The sequence below is a fragment of the Rhamphochromis longiceps genome, linkage group LG13 (assembly GCF_057381845.1).
Source record: "Rhamphochromis longiceps isolate RC_006_pf linkage group LG13, R_longiceps_female_GT1.1, whole genome shotgun sequence".
NCBI classification, from domain to species: domain Eukaryota; kingdom Metazoa; phylum Chordata; class Actinopteri; order Cichliformes; family Cichlidae; genus Rhamphochromis; species Rhamphochromis longiceps.
In genome coordinates, this window is record NC_140569.1 from 3,592,426 (window position 1) to 3,616,487 (window position 24,062).

The 24,062-nt window shown below is 41.6% G+C and overlaps 1 protein-coding gene across 1 annotated transcript; it reads left to right on the forward strand.

The window, feature by feature from the left end:
* Window positions 1–16,513: 16,513 nt before the first annotated feature.
* LOC146655202 (ankyrin repeat domain-containing protein 1-like) lies at window positions 16,514–23,671 on the forward strand. The gene is made up of 9 exons (XM_085427549.1): window positions 16,514–16,685; window positions 18,629–18,814; window positions 19,592–19,720; window positions 20,120–20,227; window positions 20,343–20,441; window positions 20,545–20,643; window positions 20,867–20,965; window positions 21,383–21,481; window positions 22,180–23,671. Exons 1-9 carry the CDS (start codon window positions 16,659–16,661, stop codon window positions 22,270–22,272), a joined length of 939 nt encoding a protein of 312 aa, XP_085283675.1. The 5' UTR covers window positions 16,514–16,658; the 3' UTR covers window positions 22,273–23,671.
* The last annotated feature ends 391 nt before the right edge of the window (window positions 23,672–24,062 follow it).

A 24,062-nucleotide genomic window follows, 5' to 3' on the forward strand; every position in this document is an offset into this window, starting at 1 on the left:
AAGATTGGAGCCTTTTCAAAGACACTCCTGAACTTAGAGACAAACTCCACAAAGCCAGGGTAAGAGTTGAGCAGTGCGTGTCCACTTTGAGAAAAACAGTTTCAGCACTGTCAGATGAATAGGTGTGGCACTGCCGTCTGAAGGCCACAAAACACTGAGTGTTCCAGGGGTGGTGGAGGAAGCAGACCAGGTGTCTAGGACCGTGGAAGGAGAAGGAGTCGTACTGGGTTTAGTGTGATACCTCCAAACTGCATGACTCTTTGAAACATGGTGTCCTGTTTTCCAGAAATGATGCAGCATCTGTTTGGGCTTTTCTAACGGAGCTTCTTGTTGGGTGGGGAAACATAGAATTGGGTCTGAGTTCATAATTTCCCTCGGGATGAATAAAGTATTCTGATATACCTGACCTTATCATTCTGCCGCAGATAGTGCTGCAGGTGGACTCAAACAGGACTTTCAGAATCAGATTATTTACAGGAAAAAATACTTCAACAAACATTTTTCCATCTTGGGTCCATAAACAACAATCCAGCAAATATTAGCCTTCCACAAAAGATTCACCCTCACAAACCCCGTTTCCACAAACATGCCAGGGTTTCCTGCACTGAAGGAGAGGAAGGTAAGTTTCAGTCACGAATTCTAAATATAGCCAAAAGTACAAGGTGGGAAACCGACTGAACCAACGATGTCAGGTGCAGAATGAAGGTCTTCCCTGTGTTTAATATGCAGTGGAGTCAGATGATGATGCGCAGGTGCACTTATTACCTACAGGTGTGCTGGAGCAAAGGGCGGGAATGCCAGAAGGATTGCATCCCTGCAAATAGAGGTTTGGTTAACATGCACCCAACACAGACACAGGGAGAAAGAGAGCGGAAGGGACTGCAGAGCGGAAGCGAAACAAATTGGAGAACCATGATAACGTATCCGTTTGTCAACCTGTCTCATAGATACCATGGGAATCTGCCACATCCAGAAACCCCGTATCCTCACACAGCGACAGACACTGATTTAAATCATTTTTAAGATTAATAAATATTGCTTTTGCTGCCGGTATTCCAACTCAAATTCAATGGAAATGTGAAGTCAAGGGATCATCAGAGTAAGGACAAATCATCCCGGGGAGGACACGAATGTGTGCACCAGATTAATGTCAGCTCAGCCCACGGTTACTGAGTTCTTCCCCTAAAAGCAGAAGAAGTCTCAACCTTAGCTTGTTGGATTGCCAGTCCTATTAAAATGATTCTCCTGGGGATCATAAATGTCTGTACAGAACATCTAGTGATCCATCAAATAGTGACTAATAAATTGACAAGCTGGTGGCCTGACAAAAGACGTTCTTATTGAGCCAAGCTACTGAAAACGTGACGCAATTTAACAATATGTGAAGAGTTCATATTAAAGGAGACTTCCTTGGTCCAAATGCTGTTAAAGGGAGTAGAAGGAGTAGCATCTGTCCTCCTTATTTCTCTGTCTTGGACAATCTCGGGGTGTTTCAGTGGCCTGCTTACACTGCTCGCCACAATTGTTCTATATCCTCACTCTACAGGAATGTGGGCTGACTTCTGAACCCCCAATTACTGACCACTGCCTCATGAATGCTTCTCTTCCAGTCCTCTTTTTTCCAATCTGATCCACTCCGTTCTTTTCATTTTCACTGCCGCCTTTTCCTTTCTGGCACTTCAATGCATTTGATTTCTTTTGTGTTTTTCTCATTCTGACAATTCCTTTTCTTCTCCTGCTCCTCATCTCGCCCCGTCTATTCCTCTACCCCTCATCTTTATTTCCTGTCTCAAAGGCTCGTTCAATAGTTTCCCGGCTGACTGACTCATCCTCAGTTATCCTTTTACTTTGAATGACTCATTATTCTCCGGTTTACATCAGTCACATTCACAAAGACACTTCCACAGATGGATGGTTTTACATAGCCATGTGCAAAGTTTCTGTTAGTGAGCTGAAGAGAAACAAAGAAATCAGGCTTCAGCTTTTAGCTCCAAACTGCATTTTGCCATGTCACAGTCTGGCCTCTCATCCAGAGAGAAAGACTACTTCCTGCCCAGAGCATGCTGGGATGGATGGCAGCCCATTTTCTTTTTAAATTTAATTTTCAGTCCACAAGCGTATCTTTCCTATCAAATTCAACATATTAGTGGACATGCAGTGGTACAAGAAACTGTCCAAATGAGATTTGAGTGGGATTTGTTCCTCATCTTTCAAAGCTCTTCCTGTTAAAAAGGAGTTCTTCTCCCCAACGATCACCAAGTGCTCGCTCACCAGTGAGCATTTGTTGTTTTCAGTACTTTACCTCACATTAAAAACCCTTGTTGATAAGAAGTGGCACTAATTTTGTTAATCTTTTAAAATGTTGATGTCTTTACCCAAATTATCGTTGTGGTCGTACCAAGGAACGTTTGAGTCCCTTTGCTCCATCAGCACAAGCAATCCATCGTAGGCAGCCACATGTGTGGGCTGAGTGGCCATCCCTCTTGATGAAGCGTGCAGCAGCTGAACAGCAGCTGAGTCAGAAAATACCAAACTGGGATTAATATCAGGGTGTGATGGGTACTATTGCACGAAAATCCCTCTGCACTGCAGCTCTGACCACAGCTATGCTCCGGGCAGCAGGGCGGTAGTAAAAGAGGACCATGATTAATTACTTTTGAGTAATCAGTAAACGTTTACCACCTCCTTCTATTACTCCTATAATGTGATACTTGAATATTCCAGCCTGTGATTAAAAAAGAAAACAGACAAAAGTTGACTGAAGTGATAAAACACACCCCATTTCCCTAAAAGATGCTCAGCTGTTTTGTTGCTATACTACCCCACAATCTGGTGAAGCTTATCAGGTCTAATGTTAGCTTTACTCAGACAACTGACAAATTGTCAGTTGTCTGAGTAAATGTTTCTGCTTTGTAACAATATTGCAATGAAAAACTTTATTCACCATATTTCTAGAAAGAAAAGTAAGAAAAATTATGTTTGAGGTTAATCTCGCCAGTATTAAATGCAATAAAAAACACAGCGAGAAGAAAAACTGCTCTCTACAGCTAGTTTAGGGAACTGGGAATTGGGCCGCTGTCTTTCTGCAGGTGTTGGGCTTCAGGAAGAGAAGCTCATCGGCTTTTTTGAGCTACCAGGTGCTGTGTCCACGAGCTGCTCCCCAAGCATGGCTCCAGGGTTGGACCCCAGTAACCCTGTGCCAGCAAGATATTGTTGTTCATTGAGTTTGTTTTATCACACCTCCGTTTGCTTTGGGCACACCTGCACAAAGATAAATGCAGGTATTCTATTCTATTCTATTCTATTCTATTCTAAAAATCACCCCAACTGCTATCATGAGGTGGCAATCCACCTGGAAGCTCGAGGAAGACAGAAGTATAGACATCACTGCTTGCTTGCACCAAGCGGTAGGGGATAGATGGATGAATGGCCAGTAAAATAAAACATGTAGACATCAGTACGCCAAATAAGGATTTGTATAGATTTAACCAGTTATGAAACATCCATACACATTCGTATCTGCAAGCTCACTGTCTTCTTTATGAGGTTTTTCGAGAGATGTGGAAGAACTGCATGTGTCACACAAACAAAGCAACGGTGTTACTCTGTTGGGTGTCGTGCATGTCTGAGAGATGGATTATGGCAATTCAATGAACACAGAGGCTACACAGAGACAAGCCAACAGCGTAGTTTCAGTGTTGACCTGTAACTGGAAAGTCAACTACCATAGCCAAGTTCTCCACAAAGACGAAGAACTACAAGAGAGGACAGAGAACAAGGAAGTACGAGTAAAGAGAACGGGTAATGACTGCAGTGGACAGTTTCAGTTTTATTTAATACTCAGTTTCACAACTTGACAACAAAGTGTATCTCATGACTGCTGTTTACCACCATGACATTACCCACTGAGTAACATTGTCTGAGTCTGTGGGGATTGACTCACTTTTGGAGCCAACCTCATGTGGCCATTATGGGAACTGCAGTTACACAATTTGGCAGGAGGCAACTGAAACATGTTTGTGTGTATGAAACGATAACATTTTAATATTATCACTTAATATTATCTCAAGACTTTGTGTGTGTTTGGGAGGGGGTAATTCATATAGTTATTTGTTAATAAAAATTATTTGTATGAATCTACAAGCATTTTTTTTCTGTCTTAAAATAAAACAGACAATTTTTCTTAAGTAATTTGTTTGCTGAAATTTGGACAGGTCACTTAATACTGTGGGTTTCTTTCTGTGTGAGCCTTTTTATGAAGGGACTGAAAATAAAAGTCGAACTATATCACAATCATGGGTATAAGCACACACTGCAGAGGCTGTCACACAAGAAGCATTTTATTATTCTAATTATTAGCTCTCCCCTCCCTTCCTCCCGTCTTTAACCTTGAATTTGAGGACCAGCTCGGATTCCTCTGGAGCTGCTGTTCGCCGCCGGCGAGCCTCTCCTCCACACGGACCCATTCCAGCACCCGCTCCACCTGTTCATGGTGAGCAGTTGGCATTCTTCAGGATACGTATTCACGAAAACACACACCACGAGACTCACACAGCATACATGCCACAGGACTGTAGACTCACTGTCTGGTTTAGCTTCTGTGCCGTCCACAGCATGTAGAGCAAAGACTTAAAATAGAAACAAAGTTACATCTGAAGGGATTCTTTAAAAGGTAAAAAAAAGATTGTGTTTATAGCTCAAAATAAGAACCAGACATTTGCCTTATTCATCAGGCTTCTCTTATTTAGCAAAGGTTAATCTTGTAGTTTGGTCACTGGATCTCTTGAGGCTAACTCTTTAGCATTTTTGAACCCAAACCAAGTCCATCTCCTATGCCACCCACTCTGTGACAAGTTTAAGTCCATGTGTGGTCACCCTTGCAGCAGGTCAAGTATCTCATAATTATGAAGGGTTGAAATACTGAAGCAAGCTTTGGGACTTTCTCACCTTCCTTCAATGAAAACAGAACATCTGAGGCAATGTATGCCTCTGTCTCTCAGAACAGTTCATCGAGGCCTCCAAATATACAAAATCTTTTCATTGCTGACACAAATAATTACACAAAACTCAAGTTAGCACCGTGTAACACACTGGTCCAGATTGTCCCAAAGCTACTTAATCAGTTTGAGATAATGTGAAGATGAAAAGAACATTTTGCTGCAACTAATGTGAAGTGTGGTTAGTGGTGGGACTTGGTGATGGAGGACTGGTAACAGCACTGGTGGTGAAGCATCCACGCGAACATACAAATGGACTGAGTGTGCCAGGAAAGAGGGGAAAGCTGGAAATTCACCTTACACTTATCCAACAGAACACGAGTCTGTCGTTTCTTCTGTTTTTCTGCCAACAGAATCTATGAGCAGCTGCAGTGGGTTGACTGTGACGACTGCTCCAACATGTTAATCATAATGATTACAATTTTATTATAGCGAAATTCATAGGAAACATGCATGAAAATGAAAATTAGAAACATTTCAATCCAGATGCTGTTGTTTTCCTTTTTACTTATTTATGTTATTTCTCTTTTGAGTAACTTCTCTCCATTGTGTCAGACTCTATCAGGCAGGAAGGAGATTAGAGGGGAATTATGAATTGTTTACCATCAGAGGTGTCACACAGAAATAGCTTGTGTGTGTGTGTGTGTGTGTGTGTGTGTGTGTGTGTGTGTGTGTGTGTGTGTGTGTGTGTGTGTGTGTGTGTGTGTGTGTGTGTGTGTGTGTCTAACTACAGCAGGTGCTGGCTTTCTGAACTTGATCTTTGCCCCTGATTTTATGAGGATGATCACATGTGCACACTTGAAGTCACAGTCACCCCTTCAACCTGAGGAATGAATCTCTCTGATTTGCTGCTTTAGTGTTTGTCCATATATGCCTGCATACGCCAACATGCAGACCTGTGCAAGTATAACACCTGTGGATAATCTCGACACATCTCCACTCTCTTAAAGACCCTCATTACTGCCATCAAGCTCCCCGTGTCTAATAATACACACCAAGATGTTTCTCTTTAAGCTTTCACACGAAGTGTTTATGTGTGTTGCCGTGTGGTGGGGGTTACAGGGAGGTGGCGATGACAGGTCCTCACATCGCTTCAGACTCAAACAGCAACATCCAAGCTGACCTCACGGTCTTTGTTATCAGCTGTAGCAGAAAACAGTTGCTTCACAAACACACTGACATGCACTCTGCAATAACAAACACATGGTTATTTGTATTTTACAGGATATTTAGTCCCACAGATGACTTCATATTCCAGGGAAAGTACCAAATTTGGCATGCAGATCATTTTTTTGGTAAAGCCCGGAAACCTTTATAAGTTTTAGATGACCAGTGACTCTTAACTAGGCAACTAGACTTGAGCATTTTCATATCATCTTTAATGGCATGTGCAGATGATGACTTTAGAAAGCACTCCTCACTACCTGCCCAACTCTCACTTATGACTTTTAGAAGCTGCTCAGGAGACAGAGTGGCCAATTAACTAATTGGGATGTTGGCAGGTCAGTCTCCAGTGTTACACTGGACATGATACTGAACCCCATAGTCATAGTTTTCAGTCATGTGACCTACTTGCTACCCTGGCGGGCAAAGCATTACTCCATTATGATTGCTAATAGTGAACAGTCAGTAGTACTGCAGGAAAACAGTGTCATCTGTCCATGGAGCAAAAAGGAAGATATGGAGAGAACCTATAATTCTGGGGACTTGTGATCCATATTTTGACCCGGTAGTTTTATTTAAAAAATATGAAAGATGTCATTGGGGCTACAGTTCAATGACATCTATGTACCTAGTTGAAAATCCCTTAGCTCACACTACTGCCAGTATGAAAGCAAAGTATGAACAGCTACGTGTACAAGTCGCAGTAGCCCCTGTGGACGCCATCAGAGTCGAGGGCTTTGCTCTCTGTTATTGTAGCGTCTTTACTGCATAATATAAAACTCCCTGAGGCGATTGTTGTTGTGATTTGGTGCTATATAAATAAAACTAAATTGAATTGATCTGGTGATTGAAATTCTGTAGTAATGGACATTTAGGTAAATATTTGTGGTCATTTTGAAAATTCGTATCATCTTACTGACCGCAGAGGGACCAGCCACAGATTTTGGTGCCTGTATTCACTTTGCTGTTGCACTTTTTTGTTAATTTTCTTGAAGCGTTAAAGAGAAATCTGTAGTGAATGAATCCAAACGTCTTACAGACTGTGAGGTGCATGACTAATGCAGCGAGCTATCACATTTGATAATATAGAGAAGAAAAACATGAAGTGATAAAGCTGATTACATTTCTGTGTCAGACTACCTCGGGGAGCAGCGTGAATGTGATGTTTACATTCTGAATCTGTAGACAGGTGTCACAGACCCTAACAACACCTGGCTGTGACGAGACGTGACACGAAATGTGTTGCACACTTTGGGAGAGTTTCCCCTCAGAGACACTCAGGATGTTTCACTGAGCTGTAAACATGGAAAACGACAGAAGTGATGTGTGAGGAATGAAATAAGAAAGGTTAACAGATAAATACGATGGCTGTTCACGCTGCTTGCTTTGGGTGCCTCTCTCCTGATTCACATCTCAAAATAGTCCCTGTTTATCTCATACTGGACCTTTGTCCTGCCCCAAGTTCATCCACTGAAAAAAACAAAAACAAAACAACAGTTTTAGCCAAGTTTTTCATGATTGGCTGCCTCTAACAAACAGAAGGTTTGGACATGGACAACAGAAGGGGGCGGGGCTTCTGTACTTAAAGGCAGAACTCTTCTTCTTAGATTACAAAAGACAGTAAAAACTAAAAAAATTGAGTATTTAGAATAGTTTGAAATCAGATTGGAATCAGAATTTTTCTCTTACTGTAATTACTTACATAATATATATATATGTTGACGTAATTATTGGAAATTTTAACTGTAGCATATATCACTGTAAAAGTATTGCTATATAATCAATTGCTGGGTTTAACTATGCTCAGAGGTTTTTGTTTAGTTGAGCTCATTAACTGTTAAATGTGTGTGGCTGGGGTGTGGTCTCTGTCCTGCTGCAGGTTCCAATCACAGCAGCAAATCTCCAACAAAACGTCCGAAAAAGAAAACTATCAAGGTGCTGCAGTGGTCCAGTTAAAGTCCAGACCTGAACCTGACTGAGACACTGTGGTGCATAAGGGACACAGTTTCACATGACTGTACAAACACATGGTTGCCATTGTTGCCAAGCAGTCACCTGTGGACATGTCTTTTCCTGCATAGGCTAAAAATACAGTGCTAATTGAACCTTTGAGGCCAGATAGCTAATATGCCCGTCAGCTGCTGCACACTGGACAGCTACAAAAACAAACACCTGTAGATCTAACAGTACACATTCACAGGACAGGAAGAGTTTTGTACCCTCAACAATTTTCTTGTAAGTAAATGAAGTAAAGTAAAAACTACTAAGAATAAACTGGAAACTCCTTTAATGCGAACTCTTTCCTTTGTCTCATCTCATCATTGTTAGTCTTCACTGTGGTCCAGCTTCTCTCTGTTTTTCTGTGAGGCTGCAGCTTCTCCGTGTCCTCTCGACCCGATGATGAACATGTTAATAAGTGTGAATCATGAACTGAAACAGTTTACGCCCCTCACTGCGGACCTCTCAGTTTTTCTCAACGTCTCCAAGCACAGCCAATGAGATAATGTTGCTGGGCAACTAATAAGTTATTTTCCAGTAAACTACATTTTGGACGATGCTGCCTAGCAACAAACTTTATTTCCATAAGTAATTTCCTGGAGGGAACACCTGAACCAGTATGTCGAGGAGCATCGGTGCTGTGGGTGGACGAGCTCTCGCTGCAGCTTCACACTGTTATGAGTCTTCAAGATCACAGACTGTAAATAAAAAATGAACATAGCTTCCAGGTCACTCTTAAATCCAGATTTAAGAGTGAATGGCTTCACTCTTAAATCTGGATTCTTCCTGATGGCCTGCAGCACAGAAACGCCCGGTTGTGCAGAAAACCATGAAAAGTAAAAAACATGGTAGTTTGATGCTGGATGTTCTTCGTCACATGACCCCAAAGGGAATTTGTGTCTCTGGCTGAAAATAAATGAGCCATTAGATTCAAATCTAACTGAATAAAAAATTATGTTTATTGTGTAGTTTGTGGTCTCTCGAGAGTTGAAAATGAGAGCAGGGCTTAGGCCTGCTTCATGACCAGTTGCTACTATATGAGCCACCAAAACACTAAGATAGCGATGGAAGCAAATCCTCTGCTTTAGGCCTCAGGTGGCCAGTCCACATCAACAGTCATCTCTTTATCTTTTTAAGGCTCTTTGGAGGGTGAGAGGAGAGAGAAGAAATAACAGAGGGACATACATACAGTTCAGCAACCATGAATCACAAACAGGACAGAACAGAGTAGACAGGAATGAATAGCATGCAAATATGGTGTATAAATGCATGTGGAGGGAAACATGGGGAGTGGAGAAGAAGCACTCAGTGTGTCATGGAAAGTCCCCCAGCAGCTCAAGCCTGTAATAGTAAAATTATGATTATAATGTGCTCAGTATTTTAAATACTACAGCTGAAGTTGATCTGTTCCTGAGCACCATCGACAGGTTGGAATGATTAAGTAGTCCTGCCTTTGTGATGCCAGCGAAGACACCCGCAAAGCTGAGGTTGGAGCGGTCAGCACACACTGGACACAACATCACAGAGAGGAAGGAAGGAAGAGGAAGTGACTCCAGCCTTCAGCAACAACTAAGTGTTGAATCATTTGCAGAAATACCCAAACTTATATCTGAAATCACACAAATTACTTCATCCCTGTCAGAGTTACGGCTCCGTCAGGCTGACGGAGGACGGTTGGGGGCTGCGCAGGCTGCAGCCACTTGTCAGAAGGCCAACAGTGCTGTGAATTACAACCGGACGGTTCGTCTCTCTGACTGAAGGATTATCTTCATACGATGACACACTCGTAAACAGTGCCGAGGAGCTGCCATCCATCTCACAGATGCAGCGCCCGCCCCCCCTCGAATGAGGATACCGGGTGAGATGAGGATTTACGTGGCTAATAATAAACTAGATATATTTCCAGAGAAGGAATTCTGCACAGGGTCTATTTATAATTACTGAATCCTATGATGTATCCCCCTGGGGTTCAACGCTCAGACTGCCGGCACGGGAACTGACACATACAGTATACAGACCTGTGATCTTCACACTCTCCTTTAGACTGCTGACATATAAATAAATAACATACATACAGACATATATAGGAGGAGGATATAAAATGGGTGTTTAGAAGAGGGAGTGGCAGTTTAAATAGGCACGAGGGGCTTTATTTTGGTGGGCTGCACCTTTTTTCAGTCAACATCAGCGTTGGTGTTGAAGCGGTGAGATACTCCTGTTCGCGATCGAGCCATGGAGCTGTCAGCAAGGCGGTCACAGACTTCATCACAGAACAGAAATAACTGAGTGAGACGTTGTTGCTCACGCCTGTTCACAGCTTCTGGTCAGAGCTGCTGCTTCCAGAAAAGGATCCTCAGGAAATCCATCCGATGGCTGCGATTCTGTGTTGGTATCAAACACAAATAAAAGTCAGTTCACAGATATGACACAGAACTTTGTGCGTCTATTTAGACAGAAGAGTTGAGCTTGAATTGCAAACTTTCAGCTTTATTTCAAGGGTTTCACAAAAGTGTTGTATTAACTGTTTTTATACACGGTTCCATATTTTAGAGGCAGAAAACTAATCGGACAAATGCACACAACTGTACATATAAAGACTTGTCATGGTCTGTGCTGCGGCAGGCAGGATGTAGGACCCAAAAGCAAAGGAATGAAACAAGGGAGGCAGCTTTATTTAAAACAACACAGAGCAGTAATGCAATGACACAACAAAGGACAGAGGAAAACACCGGGCTTACATACACCAGGGAGTAAGGAGGGAATGGGAAACACAGCTGTGACTAATCACACATAACGAGACGGAAAGGAAGCAAAACTGAAAACATTAACAAAGGACGTGAGACTAAGTAAAACAGGAAACATAAGACGGGCACGAGACGCGGATTTGACAAGGAGACACGGCTGACAGGGCGAACGGAGACAAGAGCCACTAACTGAGACAGGAACACGGCGGCTCAAAAAGGTGAAACACGGGAAGACACAGAAACCTAAGGACAAAAACTATCGCACAAACCCATAAAGAGGATCAAGACCCTGAATAACAACAAATCAAAGAATATTCATTCAAAACCTGAAACACAAATATTGTGTCGCAGATCCAGTACCGTGACAAGACTTTTGACTCTTGGGTGAAAAATAACTATTTGCCATCAGTGAAGCGTTGCATCCACGGACATCAGTGCGAGTGCTGTCTCTACCAACCTTTATTACCTTCAGCTGCTGCTTTTTTGTGGAAATACTGAACCCAGAGAGGTGACAGTCATCTTTAAAGAGCTATAAGTCTGCATCTGGAGGAGGGATGAGTGGTGGAGGTATAAGAGCCATTTGTTAGTGTGCTTGTCTTAGTTTTTACTTTGGATTTTTTTGCTTGATTAGTTTTGAGCCCACCCTTTACTCCCCACTAAGATCAAACTACACATTTGTGGTTCAGCAGCAAACCTTGCTTGTCGATGACCCTAAAGCACGGGGGAACTCCTCACCAGAGGAGGTGCACGCAGACATACAGGAAAACAAGGAGCACAGGAGGGAAAGAAGCTGCAAAGACTCCCACACTGAGCCCAAAACATAAGAGTGTACACAGATAACAGAGACCACGACTTGCTTAAGTTCGTTGTGTCTGAAACTCGGGCTGTCACGAGTCGAAAAACGTAGATACTTAGACAACTCTGACTGAAAGTGAACTAAGCAAGTCGCAGAGTCTCAGCTGATTAAACCAGCCTGCTCTTTAATCAGGAACGAGCTCTTTGACCAACATAAACACTGTGCACACAACATGTGGATACAAAATTCCCAGCTGAACATTATCCAGTTAACAGGATACCTCAGCTGTGAAGCTTTTAGTGTGTTTAGTAACTGCTTATACAGCATTGATCCGCAAGCTCTTCATTGGACTCCTGCTTTCCTTCAGCCTCTCCTTCATGCAGTTCTCTCTGTAATCTGTAGGCGGTGCAGTAACTGTGAAGGTCTCCATTCAAAAAGATTTCCCCCTTTTGCCATCTATTTCAGTCACAAGGTCAGTTTTAGAAATAGCCCACAGCTAGGTTTTGCACTTTCAGAGGAACTGAGGGGTCGGAACAGCACAGAGCAAATATGAGTGACAGCCCAGTTTGATGGGAAGGGTCAAAAAAGAGCCAGAAGAAAGTCAGTGATTATTTAAGTTTGTATTTGTCTTTGTAATTTTTAGATTATGCACTTTATGGTATACATTACGAATATTGTACTTCATAATATTGCATATCTCTATTTCCTCGTAATCAAAAATAAGGGACACACAGCCACCTGCAAATAGAAATCCTTCAGTACTTGAGACCCCCTCTGAAAACACTTATACCTGCCTGTTTTAATAGTTGAAACACCAAATATACCTTAAACTATCATCCTAAACACTTCCAGTCATCTTACAACAGGTCTGTCTTGAAGGTCTCGAGATATTTCACAGCCATGTCTGCTGATGCCTGTTCCTCAGCAAAGATACACACTCTTTTAAATCATAAAAAATGTCTGTAATCATGAAAATAAAATCGAAGTAACTTGCAAATATATTCGATATGCTTCATAAAAATCCACAAATAGATGAAATTTCATGACAGCTAATGCTTTGTTTCACGAATCTTTGCACAGAAGTGTAGGTTAAACCAGAGTCCAGAGTTTGGAGTTAACAACCAAAATCCACAGAGTGCATGTTCATGACTGATCGGTGCGACAACTCTGATTTATTTGGCAGTCAGAATCTTGAAGCCTCAGCATTTATCATTCATCAAAGAATTTAAATTTATTTATTTTTCTTATTTTCACTTCCCCTAATTCACCTGGCTGTCTGTGACCCAGCAGTGTGGCTCGCCCCACAGTTTGAGAACCAGTAACATATGAGTGACTGAGGTACCCGAGGTCATCACAGTGCATCGCTGTAAACAACGTGACGGTAATTTCATTTATTCTTCAAGTTGTTTCCCAACATCAAAGAACGTCTGTGTCTAAACATTAGGATACTGCATATAAGCTTTAAACGAGCAATTTATTAAGTGTCACATACTGAGCGGTCTTTGCCTCTGCGAATGATCTTTCATTTTACTCTCCTGTTCCTCTTCTTACATCTTTCTCCATCTCTGAGTCGAGTTTTCACACATAACATGAACTTTTTCTTTTTTCCTTAGAATTACAGCGTCTCATAGCTCTTCAGTTTGCAGACACACTGTGTGCTTGCTGATCTTCGCTCAGCTGTTTGAAATGACCACTTTAATCAAAGTTACTTGATTTATGCTCTTTCCCATTTAGGAGCACCAGCTTGATGACTGTGCTTCAGATCTGTGAGGTGAACTGACATCTGCGCCATAACTGCATCAGAGAGGGGAAACAGGAGGATGTAAACGGGACTGTAGAATGACATCATTTCTAATGTGTTAGACAAATTTCTTCATGCAGAAAAATTAACATCCATCTGTCCTTCCTGTTCTGCTGATCCAATTCAGCATCCCAGCTGCCGTAGGGCGAGTGGCGGGGACAGGTACACCCTGGACAGGTGTCCAGTCTGTCAGGACTGACGCAGACACCCACTCTCACTCGTGTTCACACCTGGTCAATTTACAGTTATCAATTAAGCAAACCCCACTAAGGGTAGTTGGTGGGAGAAATTAACATGCTTTGTATTATTATGTTGGTAAACACTATCAGCTTTAATTATTCAGATCATTCTGGGCCACTCCATCCCTGGCCTAAGCTTTTCATTCAAAGCAGCTACACCTGTAACTGTGTGACATCAGGATGGATTCATTAAAAAAAGTATCGCCTACAGTATTCTTTTATTTTGGTTATTTTGAACAGGGACAGTGTTCATGAATAAACACTGCTGGAGCAGAGTTAACCAGAGGCTAATGTTCAGCCACAGTCATGGCCAGAGCTTAAAAACAACCTAAAAAGAAAACAGCTTCTAACATCAGCATCATAACGGAAAATAAAAGGTAAAGAAATTAATTAATATTCTTTGATTTAATGTTTTTCATGTTCTCCTTGTGTTCTATGCTTAGTTTGTAGTCTCTAGTTTTCCGTCACTGTGCCTTCCCTTCATGTTCACCTTGTCAGTCATGTCTCTGCGTCTTTGTGAAAGCTTCATGTTTCCTGTTTTATTTTGACAGTTCCTTTTCCTATGTTCAGTGCAATCAGTTTTGCTTCCTCCCCATCTCGTTATTAGTCCCAGGTGTGCATGACTCCTGTTTCCAATTCCCTCGTTATTCCCTTGTGTATTTGATCCCTGTGTATTCCTGTCTGTTGTTGAGTTGTACTCCCTCATTGCTGTGGGTTGTCTCTGTGGCGCCTGAAAACATCTAGCTCTGTGTCTTCTAGTTTCCGTCACAGCAAATAAAACTGCCTTTTCCAGTTCAAGCTTTTTGTTTGAGTCCTAATCCTGCCTGCCAGCCGTAACAAGACAATTGATGTGTTTAAGAACATTTTCAAAACAAAGTCAGTAATTCTTCTGTAAAATTTAGCAACGAACAAAGTAACAAAGCCTTTTATCAAGTTCAGTTATATAAAGACTGTAATGGTTGACCATTTAGTGACACAATAATTAGCATGAGAAAAAAAATCATGAAATACATGATTGCATAACAGACATATTATTCTATATGCATTTAAAGTTATGAAGAACAATTTTAACTAACAACAGTGTAGATGTTAAGATGGTAGAATAGTGGGCACTTTATTATTCTTAATAGACTCAACAGCAGTTTGAGTTTAAATAAAAGCAGGTGAGCACCACATCATTTAATATTTAATTGTTACTCGGCTTCTTCTTCAGAAATTTAAATGTCAGCACTGAAATGAAATCCTTTAGACAAGCTGTCGATGGATTCAGTGACTTTTACTTTTGGGTTTCTTGTTTCATGCGTTACTTCTCATGACATCTTCATTTTCTGGCTTCTGATTGGTGGACTGTGATCTCATGCAGCATGCAGTCAGATGAGGTGTCATCACTGCCATAGCATGTACTGTACGTCGCTCTGTGCAGTATGTGTACTATGCAACTTGACCGCATTTACCAGCAAGTCAAAGAACACCTGACATGATGTTACCCGTCGCCGACTGTCAGTCAATCTGTTGACCTTTGACTTTGATGCCTGATTGGCTGAGCTACAGTGAGAAGATGATTGAAAGTGTGACTATTTATTCCCCATCCACAGTGAACCTGTCTCCTCGCGGTGATGTCACTGCATTTCTATGACCACAGGCCCAGCCAGATACTGTCAAAGATCATCTGTGGTCGAGAGGATGAATCACTCAGCATTTAACTTTTTATACTAACAGACAAACAGAACAATACATTTTAAACCTTTATATACCTGTTTTATTAGCCCTGCAGAGGTTAAAGGACATTAAAGGTTTACATTTTAGAAAGTTTCAGCTCACACGTTTTGGTCACTTGAAAGATAAAGTTGAAGGAAATAGTAAAATTTATACCTTGTATTTTGGCACAAAATAGCAAAAGTTTATACAACTTTCAGAGGATCATGAGGCAGTTTTAATATGTCTGTGTGCTGCGATCAGACTCACCTGCAGAACAGGAAACATATCAGTCTGTATCAGCAGGAAGGACACAGAGACTCAGTCAGAGGATAAGGTCACAATATCTGTTTTAAAAAGGAGGAGACGAAGGCGAGGTCAAGATCAAAAGTACCAAAGAGCAGACAGCAGGTCAAAGGCCAAACATGCAAAGAGCTTGTATTTATTCCCAGACTGCCTGACGCTGCTGTTTCCTCAAAGCATCCAAGAGAGTTTGGGCTCTTTGGCATTTGTTCCATGATACACCGGGTTACTGCCACAGTGAGACGCATGGATTCTCACCGTAGTGAGGTAACACTGCGCAGAGACTCATTCCAGCCTGAACTTCAACTTTTTAGGAGCTAATTATGTTAATGAGGGCTCATCTGCTAAACACAAAGGCAGGACGTGAAGTTGCTGAAAAGAATGTAGATGTATGAAGACAAATCAGGGATAACTGATAGAAAACAAGGAAAGATTCAAGCAAAGAGCAGGAGGGGGTGATAAAGACTTTGCAATTTCAAGATTTCAGAGTCTTATATCTTTATGTTTACAAGAATGCATGTGACTGGTTCAAGCAATTTTCAGAACACTCAGCATCAGCATTTGGTGCAGAGTAACTCCTCAAAGCTCATCTCCATCTTTGCTCGGTGACACAGACGTGCCAGGATCAGCCCAAAGTGGGCAGCACTCGGGGTGGGACGGGTTGAGTATGGATATGAGGGTGGAGGAGGGGAGGGGGGCAGCGCTGATAACTCTGAGAATGCCACATGAGCACATGAGGACAGTGATGTAATCTGAGCTCAGTGACGGACCGGCAGTTTAGCAAAGCTATATAAGAGGCCGAGGCTCCAGCTGCAGGCAAAGAGACAGACAGACGGACATACTGAGCATCAGACCAGAGGATCTGTGGACTAAAATCCACCTCCAGGTACCCACGGCACAGTGAAACCATCAAGGAGAAGAATGGGACTGCTCAGTGTTGAAGAACTGGTAAGATGTGCTGATGTGTGCAACTGTAACAGAGAGAAGCAGTGCGAGGAAAGAAGAACAGGCAAGAAACTTCATTTGAAAATGAGAAATCAAATAGACTTTTGTTCCTTATTGTCACATTTCTTTAATTAATTCCTAAATATTATTTAAATTAAACCATTTTTGTATGGAATGGAACCAAAAAGAAGTGATTTTGAATGCACAAAAGTAAAGAGTATAAATATCTGTTGTTGTGTGCAGCAAGAGTTAAAAACAAGAAGCCAGTCAACCTGAAGCAAAATACTAGAACCTGGACCGCGGTTGTAGCATCTTTAATTTCCCATGTAAGGCTCTTAGATTGTGATTTTGCACAATGCAAGGGCCTCGATTTGGTTTTGGCGTTGCCCAGTTTCTTTTTTCTTTTTTTGCTTCTTCATAACAAAAGGAGAAATATACTTGCCTACATATGCTATTCTACCTGCTTTTAAACAGTTTAAAATTACAATTCATAGTTTTACATGTGAAATATATAATGTTAAATTACTATTAAACAAATGACTGACTAAGTATTTTAGGCTTTAGTTTACTTCAGTCATATTTCATATAAATCAGGTATCATACAAAAATAGCTTCAAATACAGTCGTGACAATAAAAGAATATGACTTTCAGGACTCAACAAAGTTTACTCAGCTACATTCTCGCCTAAAAATATGTTAAAAGTTAACATAGTCTGTAACGTTATTATGACGGACACATTATATGAGTGAACTTGACTTTAAGTGAGTTACAGGTTTCTTTGAAAAATACTTTCTTACATCCAGGTTCTTCCTCTTTGCTGCCGTCCTCCTCTCCTCCTCGCAGCGCAGGGTTGCCGCTGCTAAAACTAAACAGAGCTCCCTGAAAGGCACAGCCAATCACATTGGCCATATTTGTCACATGACGGAGGACTCCAGTAGAGAACGTGATTTAACTCTTTCTGCACCGCTGCACCAAATTATTGGCGGGGACATGTCCCTTCCGTCCATGCCACATCTACGCCCTTGGCACAATGTAAATACAAGCTGTATTAAAACATGGCCGTCAGATTCACTTTATTTGTAGTCAAGATTGAGATCAGTAAAAAAAATGCTTGTAACAAAGAAAGTACAAGTAAATATTCATTTTTAATTCAGTTACAAACCAGATGATGAAGCAGCTAAAATGTCTTAAAACGTATTTTCAACAATGAATCTGAAACGTCTCTAATTGCACGTGTATTGGAGGTTTCCTTCACATCTGTGACAGCATATCACCATTAACAGTTATTGAAGTGTATATATAAAAACAAAGAAGACATGAATGCGATTTTCTCAATTCTGTGCTCTGCACTTGTTTGACTAAAGCAGTTTAAAATGTGATGAATTGTCTCTGCACACAACCTGACTGCCTTTAACTCCAAACGCAGGATTTAACTTTTAAATCCATTAAATTCACTCAGTATACTTTCCAAGATGAAAGCACACTGGAGGTAAAAGTGGTTTAATGATGAGGTACCAGAGAGGTTAGCTCAGTCTCAGCCGTGTTTGTTGCTGTGCATTAGACTTGAACATCCCTTTGTTTCCTTCAGCAGTCATTGTTAGAGTGATGCATGGACTACAAGCTGTGTAAATGACTACATGAGTGATTTGAATGGAACAGTTGTGGCTCATTAAAGAGCTGAGTGAGCGTGTGTTAATGCGTTGACACTGTGGTGTGTTTAGCTGTGCTGAGGGGTGCATGCGTTTGACTCTGCAGCAGCAAAGCCAAAGCTCAGTGCATCAGTCTGTGCTTCACACTGCAAATCTATTCATCAGGAAGGTTTTCTTGGTGTTTTTCTGCAAAAGGCACCATTCAGACTTTGGCCTTTCAGCTGTTGGATATATAACAGTTATCAAAATACCACAAAACCACCTCACGACGTCTCCGCCTCTCCTTCTTCCTGCAGGTGACCGGTAAGAGGTCAGAGGGCATAGAGGCAGATGACTTTCAGGGGGGTGTGTACGAGGCGGCCGTCAATCAAGAGAAGCGGGATGATCTCAGATCCCACGGGGAGCTGGGGGTCGGCGGGCGTCTGTCGGAGGAGAGTGACAGCGGCAGCGAACAGGAGGAAGTCAGCGTGGCAGCTCTCAATGTAAGAGCAGCAGCTACAGTGCAATGACAGGTTACACTGAGAAGTATTATTTTACTGACAGCTGTACATGAACATGTCAATATGATTATGTTACACCAGCTGTGACTCTGCAGGTGCAATCACCACCTGCAGCAGCAATGATAGTTACAGGAAAGTCTCATTACTTAAAATAAAATAGGAGTGACAATAATGCATCAAATACAATGAGTACATCACAATATTCAAGTGTTATCAGATACATGTGTGGATAACCAGCGTGAGAATGAATACAATTCTTTTTTGTGCTAATTCAATAAAATGTGACATTATTTAAACTTGATATTTTTAAACAGAAGAACTTACTCATCTCTAGGTAAAAACTACTTAAATATGTCAGTTTTAGAGTTGTGTATCATGTGTAATACGTACTTTTAGTCGTATTTGCGGTTATAGTAATGGTGACAAATTTCAGTTTAAATTCAGGCGTTTCCTTTTTGCCACAGCAGAGAGAATTACAGGTTCAGGATTATGTAATAAGTTAGAGTGACGTCACTTAAATCTGGTAAATGATCTCATCCAAGCACAGAGGTGAAGGAATTTTGAAGCCATCTAACTGGTTTTCTCCTCATCTGTGCTGCCACCTGGAGGCATTCAGGAGTATGACAACTTATAACTGCTCATGTTGGCATTTGATTATCATTCAGTGAATAAACAGACCAGTAGAAGTTGAATAATAAATGAAGTCTGTGGTTTTTACTGTTGCGTGCTGACGGCCTCTGTCTTATTTCCACCTGTCAGACGGATAGGAGCGGCAGACTGAAGCTGGAGACGGTGGACGACCTGTTCAACATCCTGCAGCTGAGGAAGAAACGGAGAGAGAGGAAGAGCCCGGTCCTGAAGAAAGATGAGCCAGAGCCTGAGACTGTGGTAAGGTTTTTGACTTTCATGAATTCCCAAATTTTGATTTAATTTAATATTATTAATTTGCATTTGACCAGAAATACTTTAAACCTTGATGACAAGAAAGGGTGCAGTGTAAATAAAATCTATCATTGCATAAATGTGTGCTGATGCTGAATGACGTGAACCAAAGGTCAACTCTTTTATGTATAGAAGTTAACATTGATAAAGCTTCTAAAGTATTACCATGGGCTCCAGGTCACCAATGATATGAGGTATAAAACAGATTTTATTGGACAATAAGTCGATGCATGAAAGTCTGCAATAGAGCTGCAACAGCAGCAGCTTCTCTTGCCGCATGCTCCGAGGCGTACCTTTCTTTTTTCTCTGTTTCTTAATTAAAGTCTCTCTGCACACATTTTCCAGCCGGAGACAGTAGACGAGGAGCTGTTCCTCACAGCAGTCATGGAGAACAAACTGGCTGTGGTGGAGAAGTACCTGTCTGACGGAGGAAGCCCCGATGCAAGCGACAATGTGAGTGTGGCACAGCGATGTCTGCCTGCAGCACGTCAAAATCTCAAAAATTAGCATGTTGAAGTCATGTACAGTAATTACACTTATGAAGCTTATTTTTCTGTATAACGTCCAGTTCCAGAGAACAGCTCTGCACAAAGCCTCTTTCAAAGGACACGTGGAGGTCATGCAAAGACTTCTGGAGGCCGGAGCGGCTATGGAGAAAAAAGACAAGGTGAGCATTTTAAATATGTCACACCTTCTCTTTTACCCCCTTTATTAGTGATGTTTCCTCCACACACACACAGAATTGTTCTAACACGTGTGTGTGTTTTCAGCTGGAGGCCACAGCGGTCCACTGGGCCTGCAGGGGAGGCAGCCTGCCGGCCTTGCAGCTCCTCCTGGATCGAGGAGCCAAGTTCACCTCCAGAGACAAGGTTGGTGGAGGACTTGCGAGGAAGGGTTACTCGAGGTCACAACAGCTGCAGCCGGTTCTTTATTTTGAAAATTACTTTGGCTCCATCTAGTGGTGTGAGCAGCACTCGCCCAGATACTTTCATAAAATACTCTACTTTAGTATTTTCATGACATTTGATTTTCAGAATTTCTTCGTGCATGAACATAAACTCCTCTTCTTCTCCTCCTCATCCTCTTCCTCAGCTGCACAGCACTCCTCTGCACGTGGCTGTGAGGACAGGACACTGCGATTGTGCCGAGCACCTCATTCACTGTGGAGCAGACCTGAACGCCAAAGACAGAGTAAGCACGAAAGTACAAGCAACAGGACTTCAGCAAACAGAGGGTGATGTCACAGCGGCTTCATCCATCCTTTATATACAGTCTATGAAATAATAAAGCCAATTCAGCTTCAGGCACTCCTGCAGAGCGTTATATGGGTAACTCATTGTAAAAGAATTTGTGTTTGTTTGGAGCTGGATGTTTAGCGTTGCATTTTTCTAAAACGTAGAGTTTTAGTTTGTTTCTCGGCTGCTGGATTCTTGTTCCTTGTGGTCTATTTCACCCTGAATTTGGGGCACATTAATAAGTTAAGCACTCGTGTCCTGACACCAGCGATCCATAATTACACAAACCAAAAGATGATGATCGTGATAAATGATAAAAATAGGTGTTCAGTTTATTCTCTGCTGAAATGTGGGTTTTCCTCCTCGGCTGTAGGACGGAGACACACCCATGCACGATGCTGTGAGAATAAACCGATTCAAAATGATCAAGCTGTTGATGATGTACGGGGCCAGTCTCAACACAAAGAACTCTGTAAGTACACAACGCCTCCTCCAGAGAGCCAACTGGGTTTTTGAAACTACACACAATATGTCGTACTCCATGTGTTGCCACACCTGTATTGTTTACACTGATTTGAAAAGCGTAACACAAGCCTTGCATGTGACGTTTTCTACCATTAGGATCACACAGTCACAAGAAGGGACCTAATTTTGTACGCAGGGATATTCAGAGGTGTGATTCTGTTCTGGCATCTTCGTGCTCTTTAATCTGCCTCAAAGCCGGAGGCACCGAGAGCAGCAGTGAGAGTCTGGCCCCTTTAAGAACAGCCATCAGTGACTTTAAATCAGACACAACCTGAAGGAAAGAACTGGGTTGCATTTGAGCAACAGCTTACCTACCTCCCTGCATTCCTTATGAGTTTCAGCAGCTGGAGGGCGTATCAGCCGAGTCATTAGCTGGGGTACGCTGACTGATTTCCTGGTTTGGGTCCCACCTGAACTAATGCTTCATATCAAGCCCCTCAAAACTTCACTCAAAAAGCTTTGTGTCTTTGTGCATAGTTAAAGTAGACTGATGTCGACAAAACCTCTGCTTTTCTTAAAAAAATATTATGTTGAATAATCTGTTTGTTTAGTGAGAACATGTGCTGCCTCTGCGTTCATCCTGTCTGCAGGGCCAGTACCAGAAAAGGAACATTCAAAGTTTCTTTGTTTCTTTTTCCCTTGCAGGACGGCAAAACTCCAATGGAGACATTGTATTCATGGCAGAATGGAGCCAAGAGCCTCCTGTGCAACTTCAGCGAGGAGAAGCTGGATCAGTAAAAGCCAAGAGAGTTCAGTAAAAACAGGAAGTCAAACTGAAAATCAGCCACAGGATCTCCTGGCCACACTAAGGTCCGCCAAGTGCACACTGCAGTTTATCCCGAGAAGCTTTCCAGAGTGTGGATGCTGTTTTTTCCTACTCACAGATATCGTGTTCCTCAGGAAATGGGCTGATGGACGTTATATGGATGTCATCCTAGTTCAGCGACTTTTCTTTGACCTGCTGAGGTTTTTTTTCCTCTTGTAATATTAATGTATCATATGTACGGTCACCATGGAGACCAGAGTGAAGGAGACAATGTGAATTCTAATCAGGATGATGTCATTATTAGCGCTGATAGATTCACTGATCGCCAAATATTGCTGGACAATGTCTCGGATGACAGTACGTGCTTTCTCCTTAAAGCTGAGTTAAAGTCAGCGAGAAGGTGAATTATTTATTAATGACAATTCAGTATCAGGTTCATTAGCTTCGATTGTTTGATTCGATACGTTTAACAACTGAGTGACTGAGTTATGTTGCAGTTGGTTTGTTGATTTTAACGGTCAGAGTAACTAATTATATGTTGTGAGTCTATTAGGAAGCAACAAATATAACTTGACTGTTTTAGTTTTTGCAAATGTGCTTGTAGTTCAGCTGGATGAGCTGTGTGCAGATTTAAGGTGAAGCGTGCACCGTGTAAAAACACTGCAGCTCAGTGAGCATCATCGTTTCTACGATGATGTGTGTCTCACAGGTTCTTTGGTCTTATGTGTTTGCAGATGAGAGATGAGGCAGGATAAAGTGAGCTTTGGTCAGGTTGATGAAGAGCTCTCCACTTACATTTGATTTCTGTTGAATTCGGACGTCTTTATGTGGTTTTAAAACGTGGATGTGGCCACTGTGCAGTGTCCAGCGGTTTGTGAATGACCACTTCAAACTCCCGGCTAAAGTTTTGGCCTTGCACACTTTGGGTTTTTGAAAGCACTAAAGCGTATCCTTCTTTGTTTAATATACTTTAAACGGGACCATAGTTTCCAAAATGAACGTCGTGTTGTATTCCCTCGAACTGAAGCCAGAAACTCATCGCTGAGGTAATAAATCAACTGACTTCTATACACAGCCAAGGAATCGCCACCTACTGGCCATTAAAATACAGTTTAAGGGACACTGACATACGTTTAGCTCATTTTATGTTCGTATTTTTCCCCTTTTCTTTTTTAATAAAAAGTTCTGTTTGGGGTTTAAAAAAGGTAATGTTTTAGACTTTGGTCCCTTTTCTGATTTCAGTTGGTTTCTTCTATTTCTTAAAAAATATACAACTGTGAGAGAGAAGCAGTCACTGTTGGTTAAGAGGAAGTTTTTATGTTTGTGTTTAAAGATGAAATTAACTTTTTTTTCTCTGTTTGATGTAATGAATAAAAGACTGATTTTTAATGTAATTTGCTGTTTATTGAAGGATGCAGTAAATATAACCTGTGCATTACTTTAACAGGCTGCATGTCTGTACAGGTGTATGTGTATAAAAATAACTGTTTACATTTGAAAAGAAAATGTATTTATTTTTTTTCTTCCCATTTTTCCCATTTTGAGGCTATTATGGGGTTTTATTGGTGATTTCAGGAACAATTCTACATTTTTAATGACAACATCATTACTCAAAAAAACAATGCTTCCCATTACTTTCGATTTGACACATCAGCTGAGAGGAGAGAGCTGAATCCACCGTGAGGCGTTCATTGCACCAACATTTGTAAACGGTTTTGTTTGCATACCAATTTTCTTTCTTTTCCTGCATTTCCAAAATATT